Genomic DNA, 17,412 nt, shown 5'->3' with positions numbered 1-17,412 from the left:
GTTAAAAGTCTCCACTCAGGAGCAAAGCCTGCTCTGCGAATAAAGAATGCAGCCAGTGAGTGGGATGATCAGTACTTTATTAAAGTGTATAAAACAAGAAAGCACTCCAGTTCCTGTCGCTGTTTCATAACACACTCACAGCTTCAATCAAGCTCTTCTTTTGTACCTAATTCCATGCATTTGCTCACCACTCACACTTAAAGGTGCTTTATGTATGCACAGTGCCTGGTTTATAACACCACTGGTCCATAAATAAACCACATGAAATTGGCAGTAATCATTGACTTGACTTGCCCAGAAAAGGCTTTGTCTTCCTCTAGCACGCACACACACACACACACACACACCCTTATCCTAACAATGACCTAAACCTACTTCTACCCTCGCCCTTTAAACCAAGTCTTAACCTTTGAACAGCCCTTTGAAGTCCTCACTTTCCAAAAAAAAAATGTCCAAACCCAACTATATGTCTTACATTAATTTCTTGGAGATTTACCCAAAGCCCAACCCTAACTACTATTTGCCTAATCCTAATTCTAGTACTAACCCTAATCTGAACCCAGGTCTTCACTCTAAAATTTAATACTACTACTTTAATGTATTACTTTATGTGAACTTGTGTTCTGTCCCAATAAGTAAGGAAGGTGAGTCTCCACAATGTGACTGTTTAAACAAACTTATGTCCCCGCAACATGAGTAATACATGTCAACACACACATACACCCACACACACACGCAGTATATAGATTCTTAACCATTGTAACTGAGATAGTTCACATTCAGATTGACAGAAATTCTGTGTGCAAAAATGGTCTTAAATTGATTAAATTCATCTTGAAGGAATAAATTGATCCATTTGTGTATTATTTATGCCTGCAGTCAATATTAGCAGAGATGACCAAAAGCATAAATTTCACCATTTGATGTTTGTTTTTTGCATTCCAGTGCAACAAACCCACAAACAAAACTTGCAGTCCAGTCCACACTTTCGTAACAATTACTTTCAATTCAGTACAATCAATTAATTTTATGATGAATAAAAATGGCCACCACTATTTCCTCAAGCCCAAGCAGTGTCAGACCCAAACATATTCCCTTAATAGCAATATAAGACAAGGAATCAATCAATTAGCAAAATAGCTGCAGTTTTCCAATCATTTTTGGTTCCAGTCTTTACAAACCTGAACATCGCAAGCATCACAGAGGCAATGTTTTTTTTAGCAGAGCTTCTGTATTGGATTGCATGATGTTGCTGGTGCGTTTTCAATCGCCTGTGCACGAGCATTGAATGTTCGCATGCTGTCTGGTGTAGCTGTAGCACCGGTTAGCATTTCAAACAGTTCTCTGTGAGGCTCTGAAAGCACTGATTCTGGGCAGTGATATGGCACCTCGTTCTTGATGTCGTGGAAACGTGGTCAACGTGTCCTTTTTCTTTAACCAGAGAGGTGTTGGTGGATTATTGATAAATGTTTTACACAGATCAACAACAGACATGAGGAATTGCACTTATTTCCGCTCTTGCTGAGAGATAGATGAGAAAATCAAGTTTCTCACATTTCGTTTTTTGTACAAATAAAAAAAGATATTAATTATTAATTAGTCAATTTTAGTAATGCTGTTGGGTGTGTTTTGTCACCATCGGGCAGAGCTGATCCGCTTGTTTCCAGTCTTTATGCTATGCTAAGATAAGATAACTGCTGCTAGCTGTAGCTTCATATTTAGCGTGCAGCCAGCTAACTCTCTGCAAGAAAGCAAAGAAGCATATTTCCCAAAATGTCAAACAATTTCTATGACATATAATAAAATGTGCACAAATGGTAAAAAGAACATTTATTAAATCAAAGAAATGAAATGAAAATAAAGTCTCCACTGAGTGTTTTTTATGTCAATAACACTGAGCTCTAATCCTGTTTACACCTGCTGTAGTAGTTGAATATGGTGCTGTCTATCCACCTTCGGTACTTGGACACAGCAGTGTAGACTCCAGGAAACTGGGCTTCAGCACATCCGCTCCCCCAGGACACCACACCGTAGACCCGGCCCTCACATATAAGTGGACCCCCAGAGTCGCCCTGAAACATCACATCATATTTTACTGAACAGGAAGCTTAGAGTATAGGTCTGGTGATGTCCTCGATTTTTTTTTTATTGCTAACAGATCACATGAAAAGACCAAAACCAACACTGAACTGAACAACAGCCTGAAATATCTTATTCCTCTGTGCCATAGACCTCCATTGTTGTGTGCACTATTTTACGTAACATCCTGCTGATGTAAACACTCACTTTTGCACTACATTCTTAGTCTGCACCTGAAAATTATTCCCGAAAAATGCATGATTTCCTCCTGCTGAGCGACATTTTCTAAAAACTACAGAACCCAGCTGTGGCTGGGAAAATACCCAAGAAATGAGACCACCAAGAAATATTCAGATCCTGTTCAGTACCGCCAAAGTAGTGATGCCACAGTGTAAAAATACTCCAATACAAGTAGAAGTAATGCATTCAAAATGTTACCACAGTACAAGTAGAGAAGTATTAGTGATGAAATGTTTTGAAAATATTAAAAGTACTTGTCATTATTATTATTTTATTACAATGTCAGTGTGTATTTTTCTGTATATATGACATTGTTTGATTATTATTGGTGAATAAATGATCTATCTATCTATGTTGTGTGGAAGTAAAGAGAACATTTCGCACTGAAATATAGTGAAGCAGATTTATGAAGTAGCATGAAATTTGAATACTTATATAAGTACCTCACCGCTGTTTGAGGGACATTTTAAAGGTTTTGTAGAGGTAGAGACGAATGCATTTTTTGGCGGCGTGCCAGACACAGAGCAGAGAAGTCAGAATTAATTGCGAAACCCAGTGTTGGTTGTGGCTGTTTAATGGGATTCACTGACAGTAACAAAACAAAAGGATAAAACAGCCTCATCATTGAACTCAAAGACTTTAATACTGGCTTCATTTTAGACAGGATGTAGGAGAAATGGCAGAAAAGTCTGAAAGAAGACTATGTTTTTGCACAGTCAGGGATCTAAAGATGAAGACATTACCTGCAAACAGAACTGGGAAATGTTTCAGTTTAAAACAAACGCATACACTGAGTAAAAGCACTGAGGTCTTCTCACCTTACAGGCGTCCTTTCCACCAGCACTGAACCCGGCACAGAGCATGTTTTCTGTGATCCTGCCATCGAACGACTCGCTGCTGTTGCATTTTTTTGTGGACACGATGGGGAGCTTGACGGTGCGAAGGGTGGCCGGGATCTGGCCCGTGGGGCTGGTGTATCCCCAGCCTGACACTCGACACATTCTGCCCTCGGCTATGGAGGCGCCCTGCCGGGGCAGCAGGGCGATGGATACGTAGCTGTTCAGATAGACCGGGGCCTTCAGCTGGAGGGGCAGATCACAGTGTGATCACTTAGAGAGCGAATTCACTTGCAGACGGAGTAAAAATACAGGAAAAACAGAACAGTTTGTGAAATGTACCTTTATAAGCATAATGTCGTTGTTGTTGGTGGTGCTGTTGTAGTCAGGGTGGGGAACCAAAAGCTGGGGCAGGATTCCTTGTTCTGTGCCCTCATAGATGGCCAGAGAGTAGTCCCCTGCCACGATCATCATTCTGTTCACCCTGCAGCGATGAAGGCAAATTACGGTCACCATTCTCATCAATATTAAAGGAACAGGTCAACGTTTTGTGATCTTTTTCCAAAATACTGTTCCTTTAAGAGCATGACACCTGATACAGAGAGCCAATGGGCAACTTTTTCCAGAAGTAACAACACCTCAGAGAACATCCCACTGACATTTGTAACTACGCTCATAACTAAAAATCCAGCCTTGGAACGAGATCACCTCATATGTTTAGATAAAAATCTAATGTCAGTGTTTGTTGCTTTTAACAAACACCATTTCCAAGGTGATGTCTTCAGATGCTTTGTTGCAAAAACCCCCCCAAAAAATTAGTTCACGATGATACAAAAGAGACAAAACCAGCAAATTCTCACTTTTGAGAAGCTGGAACCAGAGAATGACCAGAGTTTTTTGCATTAAAAATTATTTTTTATACATATACTGAATCATTTCCTGCAGCGCTACTATCAACAATTTGCAGATTGCCAGGTGCATAAGTTAACAATATTTTCTTGATAAAAAAGCAGAATCTGAGCATTATGTTTAAAACAAAACCAAATTTCTGATGCAAATTAGTAGATTATATATACATGAACAATAATGAGTAAGAAAACAGTAATGACTCAGCACTATCACTGGGCTACTACTCAACACCGTGATGTGAAGCTGTTGTCTGTTGACTGATGGGAAAACAGGCGACACTGACATGCGAAAACTCACAATCCAGCATCTGTCATTTAAAAACAGGCTAAAATCAGAGTCTGGACTGAACACCAAACATTGTCTGAAATCGCTGCTTCCTCTCGAGGCAAGCTGTTTGTAATTCATTTAAAAGTGAGCCCGTCATATGCTTGTGTCAGATTCCGGCACCACAGAGCTTCATTGTTCCTGCCGAGCTTGTATCACTTTCATGTGTTTTCTCTCAGGCCCGATAACTTGCAGAAGAGACTATCTGATATGGCTCAAAATTTACTGGATCTTCTAATGCAATCCTGTTTGTGCACATTTCCACGCAGGGAAGTCAAGTTGAGGTCATCGTGTGTCAGTAGGCTTTTTATTGCTGCCTACAACTTCCCTACAAGAAGCTAAATCAGGAAATAAAGGTGCATGGTGTTCTGTGACCTGGGGTTTGTTGTGCTGCTTGATCAAGTTCGTGCTTCTGCCTGAGGTTAACATTTAAACTCAGCAGACGTAAATAAAAAAGAAGAGTAATCAGCTCACCCGATGTTGCAGTGTGCTGCTGTGATTACCCAGTACTTATTTATCAAGGAGCCCCCGCAGAAGTGCTGACGCTGTGTTGTCTGTATCGACACAATGTACTTGATCGAATGTGGGACCGGTGCGTATCCTCCCACGATACGTTCCTGCGCCGCCTCTCGACCTGCGACACACACAGAGGGGAACAAAGACGAGCTCAGGCCGGATTTAGAGGGAGGAACATGTGAAGCGGCCCAGAAGGGTTTTATGAAAGACCTCAGAGGGCTAACACAGTTGTAACGCTGTTACTGCAGCTGCAGCATCAGCAAGAACAATACAAGTCATAAAGAAAACAACAGTTGACTTCATTACACAGACGCCTCTGGCTTAGCAGATCAATGAAAAGCAATCTCATCTCTGAGGCGCATTGATTCACAGTGAGCATCAGTCTGACCATCATTATCTGTCTGATGTTCGCACACACTGACTTCACACACATCTCTACTCTTTATGTGGTGGCTTGAATCCTACTGCAAATAGAGAAAAATGTACTTAAACTGAAAGTACTTTTACTCCAGTACTTTGACATGAGTATTTCTTCTCTTTTAACTAATTTATGCTTCTACAATTGAGAGAGAAATATTGCGCTTTTCAGCCCGCTGCAGCTATTCGACAGCTTTGGTTACAGATTAACCTTTTTTACATAAAAAGCATATGATAAGCTCATAAAATGTGATGCACCATTACAGAATAAACTATCCAATAAAATAGTTATAATTGCCTCCACCTACCATCCAACTACATCAGTAAAATACTACTTACACATAAACACATCAGCACTAATAAAACAATAACATAATATGTAATAATGACACTAACAGCAGCCATATTTCTGAAATTTGAGTACTTTTTCTAATAATCTTCTTCCACCACTGCTAAATAGAACTGAATCTTCTCAGTTAACTTTTTTTAACCTTGAGTGAGAGAGTTTGAACATATGATTGGGATCTTTTTAATAGAAAAGATGGAACAGCCCCTTAAAAATGTGAATTATGTAAACTAAAACAGTGAATTGGACTTTTTTTCAGAATTCACAGAGTTCACAAGGCTATAGCTGCCATTTTCTGTGAGTTTGAATTACAAATGCACGTTTTTTTTTGTCTTATTCCAGTTTATGTGTTTACATTTAGGCCACAGATTCAGTATTACTGCATCAGAATGTCATTCCTGCCAGGCTCTGACACAACACACCTTTATAATGGGAGATACAATTTGCTTAACAGTTTAGTGAATAAGTAAAAGATGACCAAGCAAAAAAAGGACTTTGGGGGAACTTCGGTTCACTTGGAATCCTAAAATCTTGGCTAAAAGTGTACGTCACTGATGGGAGCCATTCAGACACAGAGGGATGCCATCAGGGATGAAACAATACCCTCTCATTACTGTCCTAGATATCGATCCTATGCTATAATTAGCAGCAGTGGTGCATGTTAAGAGAAAAATGGTAACCCTATACAGTATACTGTACGCTGGATGGATTGGGTGTGTGTGAGATGAACAGGCACACATGAAGGTGCTTTAGAAAGAGTTATGTAATGACTCTGGAAATGAACCTTGAATAATGGGTCTCCTATTATGTGTCATGTGAGCTGAGTTGAATTTGGTTATTGTTCGCGCTGCTTAAATGTAAACTGGCAGGTCGATGATACAGCTATGAAGAACCCGTCCAAAAGAGTTTGGATGTTGTGTAAAGCAAATAAAAACAGAATGCAGTCATCAGCAAAGAAGCTGCATTTACCAGCAACAGAAGTGTTCCTGAGCCCACGTATTCATCTCCTTTATCCAATCATGTGCTCACAAAGTGGTGAACCTCGCTCCATCCTTGTTGTGAATGACTGAGCCTTTCCAGGATGCTCCTTTCATACCCAATCATGATACTATCACCTGTTACCAATCAACCTGTTTACCTGTGGAATGATCCAACAGGTGTTTTTGGAGCGTTCCACAACTTTCCCAGTCTTTAGTTGCTCCTGTCCCAACGTGTTTGAAACGTGTTGCTGCATCAAGTTCAGAATAAGATATTTACAAAAATCTATGAAGCTGATGAAGATTAAATATATTTTCTTTGTACATTTTTCAAAAACAATTAGTAAATTATCACATTCTGTTTTATTTATTCAGTTAGCTATAATGTATTTTTTTCTTCTTTCTTCAAGAGGAGCTAAAATTAGTAAATCTTTATCAGTCTCCAGCATTGTCCCAGTTTCGAGACCTGTTCAAGGTCTTTATTGGAGTCTCCTTTCACATTTTATCTTTGCAACATAATTGGCTTGCACAAAACTGGGGCGTTGGCCTGCATCTGTTGTTCCAGAGGTTTCAAATTCATTTGGTGAATAAGCACACTTTTACTGACCTTTTCATTTCTAAAGCTCTTTATCTCCCAATGATCTCTTTGCACTGTTCTACTGAGAAACAATGTGCATGTTTCAGGGCATTTAAACTCTATTACAGATTTGACTTAAGTTTTAAACTAGACTTTAAAATGTGAACAAGAGGATTGGCAGATTAAAAAAAAAAGGGCAATCAGGTGTATTTATTGTAACCAGTATCGTTACAAAGATGAGCGTAACTAGATCTAGACTGATCAAATCGATCAATTTACCGCTGACGAATTCTTATCGTTCCACTTAAAGTACAATCCAAGCAATTCTCCCCTTTCTTACTTTTACTGTTATTGTGATTTATGATTTAAAGCCGTAAGAAGTCGCGCTCAGTCACGCTCTGTTGACAGTGGCTCTGAGTCACACGTCTTCATCAAAAGACCATCTCAAGGGAGCATCAGGACTGCAAGTGCCACAGAGCACAGCTAAAAGGGAACTTTTAAAGCATTAATAGAAGGGATGCTAACAACACATCACATACACATCCAGCCCAATTAAATCCACATTCAACTTATGAACCCAAAACTGTGAGCATGTTGTTTTTTTCGGGAGGTTAGACAACACAGTCTGCATCCCAGCTTCCCTGTCACTGTAACCCAGAGGCTGAGCTCCACTTACAGCCCTTTCATGCATACACAAATAAACAATAAACTCAACATAAAGAGGCTTACTCACAGTTTGCAGCCAGGACTTCCAGCAGTAAGCAAACCAATAAAGATGGCAGGTCCATAGTGAGACAATGAGAAGAGCAGCCTACACGCAGGGAGAGGCTTCACCTGTGTGCTACTCATCTACTTCACGGGATGGCATCACACCTGCACTCTCGGGTTTCTTATAGTTCCTATTTCCGTTTCCATGGTCACCTCCTTGTCCCACAACCGATATATAATTGAAGCTTCCACAGCTCGGCCCCTTGTCTCACCTCCTCCATGACCCAATCAGGCTGTCCTTTACCCCTGGCATTGTTCATATAATCATCCAGGTAATGAAGGCCCATTCTCTGTCACATAAAAGGTGAAGCATGTGCTGTGTTTATTGTTCTGTCTTCACTCCGCATGTCAGGATCTCGTGCAGAGCCTTATCACGCTATCGTATAGCTCCTGTGATGCTGTAGACCTGTCAGCTACTCCCCAACAATTAACATGTTTCAACCTTGTGATTGTTGCTGCTTATATGGATCAAATGGGCTGCTGTCGTCCTAAATGAAAGATAGGGTCTCTGCAGCTCTTCATCATTGTACAGTCCTCCATCAATGATGCCCCAGGAAGGATTAATGAGGGTTTTTGACTGATGACAAGCAGCAGAAGCTTTTTTGTTCGCGAGCAGGTCGAGCTGCTCCACATCTATTCTCGGGCCGGGCGTCATTAAAAATGGAGCACGGCTCAGGCAGGTCTCATCACTGCTACCATCCCTCTGTGGAGTTCCTGACCTCGGCTGGCTAATAGCCCTCTCTGCTGCCCTCCCCGCTACTGATAGCTATAGCCGCGCTCCGGGTACCTCTCACATCCCCTGAGTGCTGACCGCTGCCGTTTTTCCGCATGACTCCTCAGTCCAAGAGCTGTCATTACTGCACATGGCTGCCAGCTCTCACATTCATCTGTCAGGCGCTGGAATGAATCTGTATATCGCAAACGCTCTAATCCCCAAAATCTCCTCTCTGTTCTAACACACCCTTTTCAGCTCATTATCTCTGCAGGTTTTTCTTTTTTCCGTGAGTTAAAGGGTATTTCAATCCCGATCAGCACAGCAGCATTTGATTTTATTACATCTGTGAGACTTGACAGATTATAAACAAAGCTCAACATGCTTCAAAATGTGCTTGAGGATTGCAAGTAAACTGTTGTTTTCAATCACTGACAGAAAGTCGCTTAAAAAATAACTAATTCATGACTGTAACAAAATGTTTCACTGAAGAGGATGCAGGTAGATCCTGAGATAATCTTGGTTTACGGTCTTTGCTGGGGTGGCACTGATGCTAGTATCACTTCTCTAATGGTACCAGTGACTCAGCAGCGGCTTCCCGATCAAACCTTAAACGATTCCTCATTGGTTATAAACATACTAAAGGGGAAATCCTGTTATGCATAAGTATCTCAAATTATTGGGTGTTAGACAGTATTACAGCAGTAGTACTTGAATGTTTTTCTTTTGAAGTAAAAGTAGCAATACCACAGTGTAGAAAAGTAAAGTAAAAGTAATGCATTCAAAATGTAGCTTGAGTAAAAGTACTAAAGTAGTAGTATCAAAGTATATGTGGAGTACCAAAAGTAAAAATACTCATTATGCAGAATGGCCCATTTCAGAATCATGTGCATTATATTATCTGATTATAATTATTGAGGCATTCATGTGTTCATCACTTGCTGGGTAGCTTGTGGATATTTTGTATTATTTATCTGAATATGCAAAGTAATCAGTTACTTAAGTAATCAAATAAATGTGCTGGAGTAAAAAGTACAATATTAACTTCTGAAATATGCAGCAGAAGTTTTTTTTTTTTAATTCACTTTATTGATCCCAAACTGGGAAATTATTCTCTGCATTCCACCCATCACTGTAAACACATACATGCACATGCAACACGCAGTGAACACACAGGAGCAGTGGGCTGCCGCATCAGGCGCCCGGGGAGCATACGTGGGGGTTAGGTGCCTTGCTCAAGGGCACATCAGCCGGCTAATGGGGGGGGGGCAGTCCGGTGGGGAGAATCGAACCGGCGACCCTCCGGTCACAAGCTGCCCCCCAAATTGTTATGGCAGGTGGGATTCGAACCCAAGCCCCCAAAGAGACTGAAGCCTTAATCCAGCGCCTTAGACCGCTCGGCCACGCTACCTTTTACAACTTAGTATTCTGTAAAGTAGCAGGAAATGGAAGAAAACAGCTCAAAATTGAACGAAAGTACAGTACTTGAATAAATGTACTTAGTTTCTTTCTTAGAAACCAGCACCTAGTTTTAAGTGAGATGTTTGGAAATTGGTAGCTAGGAAACATCTGAAGCACTGTCCAATCAACAGCAATCAACTTGGTAACAGGAGGTTACTGTAGCTGTTCCTGTTTTTGGACACAAACGGTAAATTACGCTTATCTGCCAGTCCTTTGTGACAGTTTACATGATTTATTTATATGTACAAATGTGTTCCTGCAGTTCAGAATGAGTGGGAAACATCCAGCTTGACATTATTTTGGTGATTAGCATATATTGTAATTTCAGGCATGTTATTTTTGTGAGATCATCCCACTTTACATCATTGCTGAACAGCATTTAATCCGCTCAGATGTGTGAATTGACAAAGATCTGGGGCAGCTAGCTCCGGGGGTGGTCGAGCTTCACCCTCAGGCCTCGGGCGGATTTGGTTCGTGTTACCTCTGCTGAAGACTCCTGCAGGCTGTCACAGTGAAGAGGGGGCTGCTGCTCCTCCCATTTCAGAGGACCCAGGTGAAGTGATTCAGGCTTTTGATCGGGATGCCTCCTGACACCTGAGGTGTCTGTCACCTCCCTGTGGAGGAGGTGCAGGGGAGGAGCGCACCAGAACTATCACATGTCCTGCCCGCCCTGGGGATGCCACGGGTCCCCCCAGGAACAGATGGACAACGTGGCTCTGGATCTGTTATGTTGCTGAGCCTGTTGTCACTGCAACCCCAACCAGACAAATCACATATTTAGGCAGCGTAGCGGTAACCAGGCCTGGAATCTGATCAAACATTAGGGCACAACTTTTCACACGTCGCACTTTATCACACTCTGCTATGAACACAATATACTGAACAGTAGGTGGCCCTCTGAAAGCACTGACTTTTAGCAGCTCCTTTAGTAACAGACTGCTGCATCCAGCTTGTAAGAAGGAACGCTACCGCAGGTCCTTCAATTCATCAGCTGTCAGATTATTCAACTCCAGCATCATTTAACATAAGACTGTGTTGATGTTGTTTGCCAAATAATCTGCTGTTTTTTTATATTTTTAAAAATTTTTTTATATATTTTATTCTTCTGTGCAACAGTAGTAACACTGTTTATTATTATATTTAAAGGGCCTTACATTGTTTTTTCCACAGTTATCGGGGCAATACATATTTTTAGTATATTTTTTTCTTTTATATAGTCAAATTTCATTTTGCTTGTATAATATGTACATATATATTCTATTTTTTTATTATTTGTATTTCGTTTTTTGGAATTTCTCTGCCTCTGTTGCTATTTTTCTTCCCACTGCTATCACATGCTGCTGTAATGCCCAAATTTCCCCAACTGGGGATAAATAAAGTTTTTATCTTATCTTATCTTATCTTATCTTATCTTATCTTATCTTATCTTATCTTTCAGCACTATGTTTCCCAGCAGGAACATGTGACTCAAGTTTAAACCAGCATTGGCTCCTCTGTTACCCACCTGGCTTGTATACTGCCGTGTGTGTGTGTGTGTGTGTGTGTGTATGCATCATTTTGCATCTGTTATGTGCATGAAATGGAGTAATATTTTGTTCAGGGGGTCAGATCTGAATCTTGTTGGAATCTTAAAGGATTTAAACCAATTACTACTTCCATATTATTATTGTTATCATTAGCATTCAGAAACGTAAATTCAATTTGATCACTAAATTAGATAAATAGAATAGAATCCATTTTCATTTATTACTTTTATTAATAGGGTGGTATTACTAGTATTATTTTTATCAGTATTATTATTATTTTTATTATTTGTAAATAAATAAAATATCCATTCCTTTGTCATGTTTTGAAGCCGTAGTCTCTATCTCTGTGAGATTCTGCACTGATATTTATAACCAAGCAGGGTGTGTAGGACAGCAGAGCCATAGTGTCTGAGTTGTTAGTAACCTTTTTTTAAGGGGAGAACAGAGTGTAAACTGAGAATAATTCAACTTAAATATCCATTGAATTACCTATATGTAATTCACATAGATTTAAAAAGGGAAATTAACACTGGGATCACATGATTCACCTGGTTTTAATCAGTTCTTTATTAAAACAAAAGGGAAAAAAAGTATGTGTGAAAATAAAATGCAAGAAAATTCACATCATGGCAAATTAGTCTGAGTGAATTTCATCTCGTCAACGAGGTCAAAAGCATTTATTCTGTCCATAACCTGCTGCTGATGCGACCGTGTGAAGGCGTTTCCATCCCTGATACCTTCATCACCCAAAGTGCAAGCAGAAAACTGGAGCTTGGAAACAAACATAATAGAAGAGAACACTTAAGCTTTGTCATGTAGTAGGTCAGTTTCATTGTTGCAGATGGTCACAGTACAAAACCAGACGAGAAGATAATTTAAACAAAAGATCCGCTCGAGGATACAGTTACACTATAAAAGGCAGCAGGAGAGCATTGGTCCCACCAGTTGGAGATGCTCTGAGGGTCCCTGTGTTTGGGTTTACAGGTAAGCAGAAGGCGATTTTAACGCTTTTCAGTCAAACTTAGTGACTAATATTCAGGAGTTTAACCAGAATTCAAGGTAAGAAGGTGTTCTCAACAAGAAAAACTATTACCTGTTTATTGTGTGTAATACATGTTAAATTGATTCAGAATATTCCTTTAATACTCGAGTGTCAGAATAAAATAACGTGATTCAGTGAAACATAAATGTTTTAAGCAATGCCCTGATACTTATGATGCATTCCAGTTCATGAATAGACTCTTACCAATTAGTGATCGAGCCATTTATCAGTTTGTAAAAGAAGAAGAGTGTGAGCTCTGTTTCCTTATTTAGAGGCACTTCGGTAACTTACAGCAAAGTCTAAAAACCCCTCATCTACAAAATGCTTTTAGGTGTCATAACACAGTAAGCATTAAACTGAGATATTTCACTCACTTGTTGCACATCTGTGGAGCCTGTTGACAAAAGGTTTAACTATACCATAATTTGTGACAATGCATTTTACACAATAATACTTCAATTTTATCAGGATTGTCAGAGGAATTGAATTAATCAGCACATTCTGCGTATAGAAGCTGCTGAAGTTTCTGTTTCTGCATCTTAGATGATGAGTAAAAATATGACTCTGCTGCAAACGTCGACTGTGCTGTTGCTGTTGGCCTTCTCGGTATCAGGTAAGTTCCTCAATCACATTTTAAGTCCTGGGTGCACTTAAAATGTTTGAAACCTGAGATTCAAGATGTCGAGCTGCGTTGAAAGGGCCGCTCACAGACCATTGGCTGAAATGAGGGTGAGAACAGGATGCACATCAGGAGTGACGTGGCCCTCAGCCTCTCTTCTATAGTGCATTAAGATCTGAGGTAGAGGAAGTACTCACATCTTGTACACTTCAGTAAAAGTACAAAAGTAGTAGCATCAAAACTTAATCAACAATACTTACATACATGAGGCATCTTTCAGAATAATGTATATTATTGCATTATAATTATAAATGCATTAATGTGTTCATCACTACTACTTTATATAGTTTATCTACTGGGTGTCTTGCCCCTGTCTTTTAATCTATAATATAACATCATAATTTAGTTGCTGATTATATTTCTTATTATCAAACTAAATCTGCAAAGTAACTTGTAGCTCAACCTGGCAAATAAGTGTAGTGGAGTAAAAAGCACAATATTTACCTCAGTGAGTAAAAGCAGCAGAGGTTCCTTGAAATTGTACCTAAGCACAGTAGTTGAGTAAATATACTTAGTTACTTTCCTCCACTGATTAAAATTATAAAGACAATAGAGCCTTAAATATGAAGTAAATTCAGTTTTTGTTGCAAACCAGAAGAACTGACAGTGCATCCGTTCTCCCTCTCTGCAGAGACGTTGGCAGCGAGGATCATCGGGGGTCAGGAGGTCTCGCCGTACTCCATCAAGTATCAGGCGTCCCTGCAGACTGAGAAGAGGCAACACATCTGTGGGGGAACATTGGTTGGCGCTCAATGGGTGGTGTCTGCTGCCCACTGCTGGAGACCGTGAGTACTGACTGTACTTAGGTAAAAGTATGAGTAGCACACTGTAAAAATACTCCTGTTCAAGAAAAAGGAAAAAAAAAATCACCCAAAGTGACACCTTCAAAACACTTGTTTTGTCCAACCAACAGTCCAAATCTCAGAGTTCTTAAAAATAAAATAAGACTGCATGACAAATGACTAAATGATTATCAAAATAATTGGCAGTTCATTTTCTGTTAATCAGTTAATAGGACTAATAGTTTCACTTGTACGTTTTCAGATGTTTCATGTGCAAAAAAATTCATTTGTAAAGTTTTTAGTAACTAAATCTGTCAGATAAATGTAGTGAAGTAAAAGTACAATATTTCCTTCTGAAATGTAGTGGACTTGAGTGAAGAGTGCATGAGAAGAAATTGCTCGGGTAAAGTAGCTCAAATTTGTAGTACATTTATTCAAGTACAGTACTTTACTATATGTACATTCCACCACTGGTTTTCAGAACTTTTGCATTGTGTTTGTGCCTGTTTATTATTATGATTATAATCAATATTTTTTCTGCTGCATCAGTTCAAACTGAAATAAGACAGAAACATGAAAGTCAGCCCAATAACTGGAAATGATGTGCATCTGCTTCCTAAGAAATATGAGCCCAATCAGCCAGATGGTGGCGCTGTAATTGAAGCCCAAAAACACAGTTCTGGAGAGGCCACACTCCTCACGCTGAAAGTCTGATTGACTTGAAACTGGACACACTAGTCCAGCTCAATGTGCTCTAAAAAAAAGCCTCTTGGACCATTAAAGATCTGATAGATTTTCATTTGGAATTTTTTGCAAAAAAAAGTTAGATTTGGACCGTATCAACACTGAAATGGGTCTACAGCATTATGGCGCGGCTGAAAAACATGGCCGCCAATAACCTATACAGATTGCAAGGGGCAGGGCCTTGCAGGAAAATGAAAATATGTCATTAATGATTTGTCCAATCATCACAAATGTGGGTGCATATCTTCAGTCCAGGTTTAGGAGCAGACCTGACGGAGCATTTCGACTCTGACCCATAGGGGGCGCCACAAACACCAAAAATATGTTCTTTGGTGCGAGTGGACATCCCCTATCACATATTTCCTCATAATTGAAGATGTCTTTAGACAACCCTGACCGAACAGAGACATCCTGTGAGACATCCTGAACACACACACCCTCAAATCCAGTCCAGGGGGGACAAATGGCATGAACTCTGAGTGTGTGATTAGTGAAATGCTGCAGACTTTACTTGCAGACTAACCCTAACCCTGTGTTGATGCACCAAGTGTGTTACTGAATTCAACTAGCTGAAGTGACTTTGCTCCCCTTGTCACTGGTTGCAGCTTTAATTTCGGCCCAATGAGCTGCTTCCTTCTGTTGAGCGCAAAACGGCTTGAATCTGAAATCCCCTATTATTGTCTATATTTAAATCTGTTGCTGCATAATGAGGAGAGAACGCTTTTTTGTGACAGCAAATATCTGAAATTATAATTTGACTGCAAATCACAGTTAAAGGGTTAAATTCTGAAGCACCTGGTGTCTGTTTTCGGCCTCCAGGAGCAGCCTGATGATGGTGGTGTTAAGTGAACACAGCCTGGAGAGCACAGAAGGCTTTGAACAGGTCTTTAATGTCTCAAAGATATTTGTCCACAACTATAACTACAAGACATTCAACAATGACATCATGCTCATCAAGGTAGGCAGAACAGCAGCAGCCTGATATGATACATGGACCTCACACACACACACACACACACACACACACCTCACGTTCATCTTCGTGTTAAAAGTTAGCTGTAACTTTCCGTTTGTCTTACAGCTGAGTAAGCCGGCAAAGCTGAACGCCAATGTCCAGCCAGCCGCTCTGCCTGATGACAACACTCCTCCACTCATCTATGATGTGTGCACAGTGAGTGGCTGGGGTGTGACACAGATTTACAGTTTCTACCTGTCCCCCGTGCTGCGTGCTGTGGACGTCAGAATAATGCCTTACTGCAGTTATTACTACTGGGGGAGGATCACTTCAAACATGCTGTGTGCTGGATCTCGGCTGGGTGGCAAAGACTCCTGCCAGGTACAGATTTTTTTTTTTCCGGATGCACGTGTTGCATGCTCTGTGTACTAGATGCTTGTTTATAACAATAATAATAATAATAATAATTCTCTTTGTATTGCTCTGCATGCTCCGCATTGCATGCTTCTGTGTGACATAGTTTAATTAGCATACCGTGCCCTGTGCACTGTATATTATCATTATTAACTATCATTACTAACTATCAGGTGTTTCATCATTGCTCTGCATGTGTCAGTGAAGCTGTACTGGCAGTGCTATGAGCTAAATGTTACATTAGCATACTAACATGCTTGCAGTGACGACATTAATATGATGATGTTTAGCCGTTATATTAATTATTATTTTAGTTTAGTGTGTTAGCATGCTAGCATGCTTTCCTATCTGCCATGAATACAGATAAGACTGTTGGGAATTTGTTGTGCAGGTAGTCAGTCCTGAAAGTCTTGGTGAAATATACATTTTGACCACATATCTGTACTAAACCTCATGGCTATCCATGAACCAGCTGTTGAGACGTTTCAGTAAAAAAAAAAAAAAAAATCAAACTTGTGGTGCTACAGGAAAAGTCCTGAGATCACAAAGTCAGTAGGATTTATCCTCTCAGGACCATGAATGCCTGAATGAAACTTGATGACAAATCTAGTTGATGAGATACTTCAGTCTGGACCAAATTGGTGGACTGACTGACCAGCGTTGCCATGCCTAAAACCACGTGCTAGCGGGGCTAAGAACAGCCTTGTGGCTAACTCTGGCATATTACAGCAATTTGTATTAATATATATGCATAATCTGTGGTAAATCGCCCAAAAAACGAATAAAGACCACCTAAATACTAAATAGGTAATATTACAAACTGGTGTATACAATTTAAGACTGGACTTGAATAGATCGTGTATCATCTCTAATTGGTCTTTATGATCCACAGGGTGACTCTGGTGGTCCCCTTATCTGCAACGGCAAATTGGAGGGCATTGTCTCCTGGGGCATCAGCTGTGCAAACCCATACTTCCCTGGAGTCTACACCAAAGTGAGGAACTACGTCAAGTGGATCAACTGGATTATCAACAATGACAAAGCATGAACACAGTCCTCGATGAGGAGCCAGTTCACTCTCGTTATTTACAATGCCCTTTTTTTTTTA

General features: G+C 40.1%; 2 protein-coding genes across 2 annotated transcripts; one reads left to right on the top strand and one right to left on the bottom strand.

The window, feature by feature from the left end:
* Window positions 1-1,901: 1,901 nt before the first annotated feature.
* LOC121612747 (trypsin-3) lies at window positions 1,902-8,009 on the bottom strand. The gene is made up of 5 exons (XM_041945818.1): window positions 7,955-8,009; window positions 4,863-5,022; window positions 3,498-3,639; window positions 3,138-3,401; window positions 1,902-2,072 (listed from the first exon to the last, which is right to left on the bottom strand). The coding sequence occupies exons 1-5, from the start codon at window positions 8,007-8,009 to the stop codon at window positions 1,902-1,904; spliced, it is 792 nt and encodes a 263-aa protein (XP_041801752.1).
* Window positions 8,010-13,273: 5,264 nt separating this feature from the next.
* LOC121612908 (trypsin) lies at window positions 13,274-17,352 on the top strand. The gene is made up of 5 exons (XM_041946084.1): window positions 13,274-13,343; window positions 14,041-14,194; window positions 15,755-15,893; window positions 16,017-16,271; window positions 17,197-17,352. The coding sequence occupies exons 1-5, from the start codon at window positions 13,274-13,276 to the stop codon at window positions 17,350-17,352; spliced, it is 774 nt and encodes a 257-aa protein (XP_041802018.1).
* The last annotated feature ends 60 nt before the right edge of the window (window positions 17,353-17,412 follow it).

This window comes from Chelmon rostratus, chromosome 10 (genome assembly GCF_017976325.1).
Source record: "Chelmon rostratus isolate fCheRos1 chromosome 10, fCheRos1.pri, whole genome shotgun sequence".
In the NCBI taxonomy this organism is placed as follows: Eukaryota; Metazoa; Chordata; class Actinopteri; order Chaetodontiformes; family Chaetodontidae; genus Chelmon; species Chelmon rostratus.
Note: the sequence above shows the minus strand (reverse complement) of the source record. Positions and strands in the feature narration are given on the sequence as shown.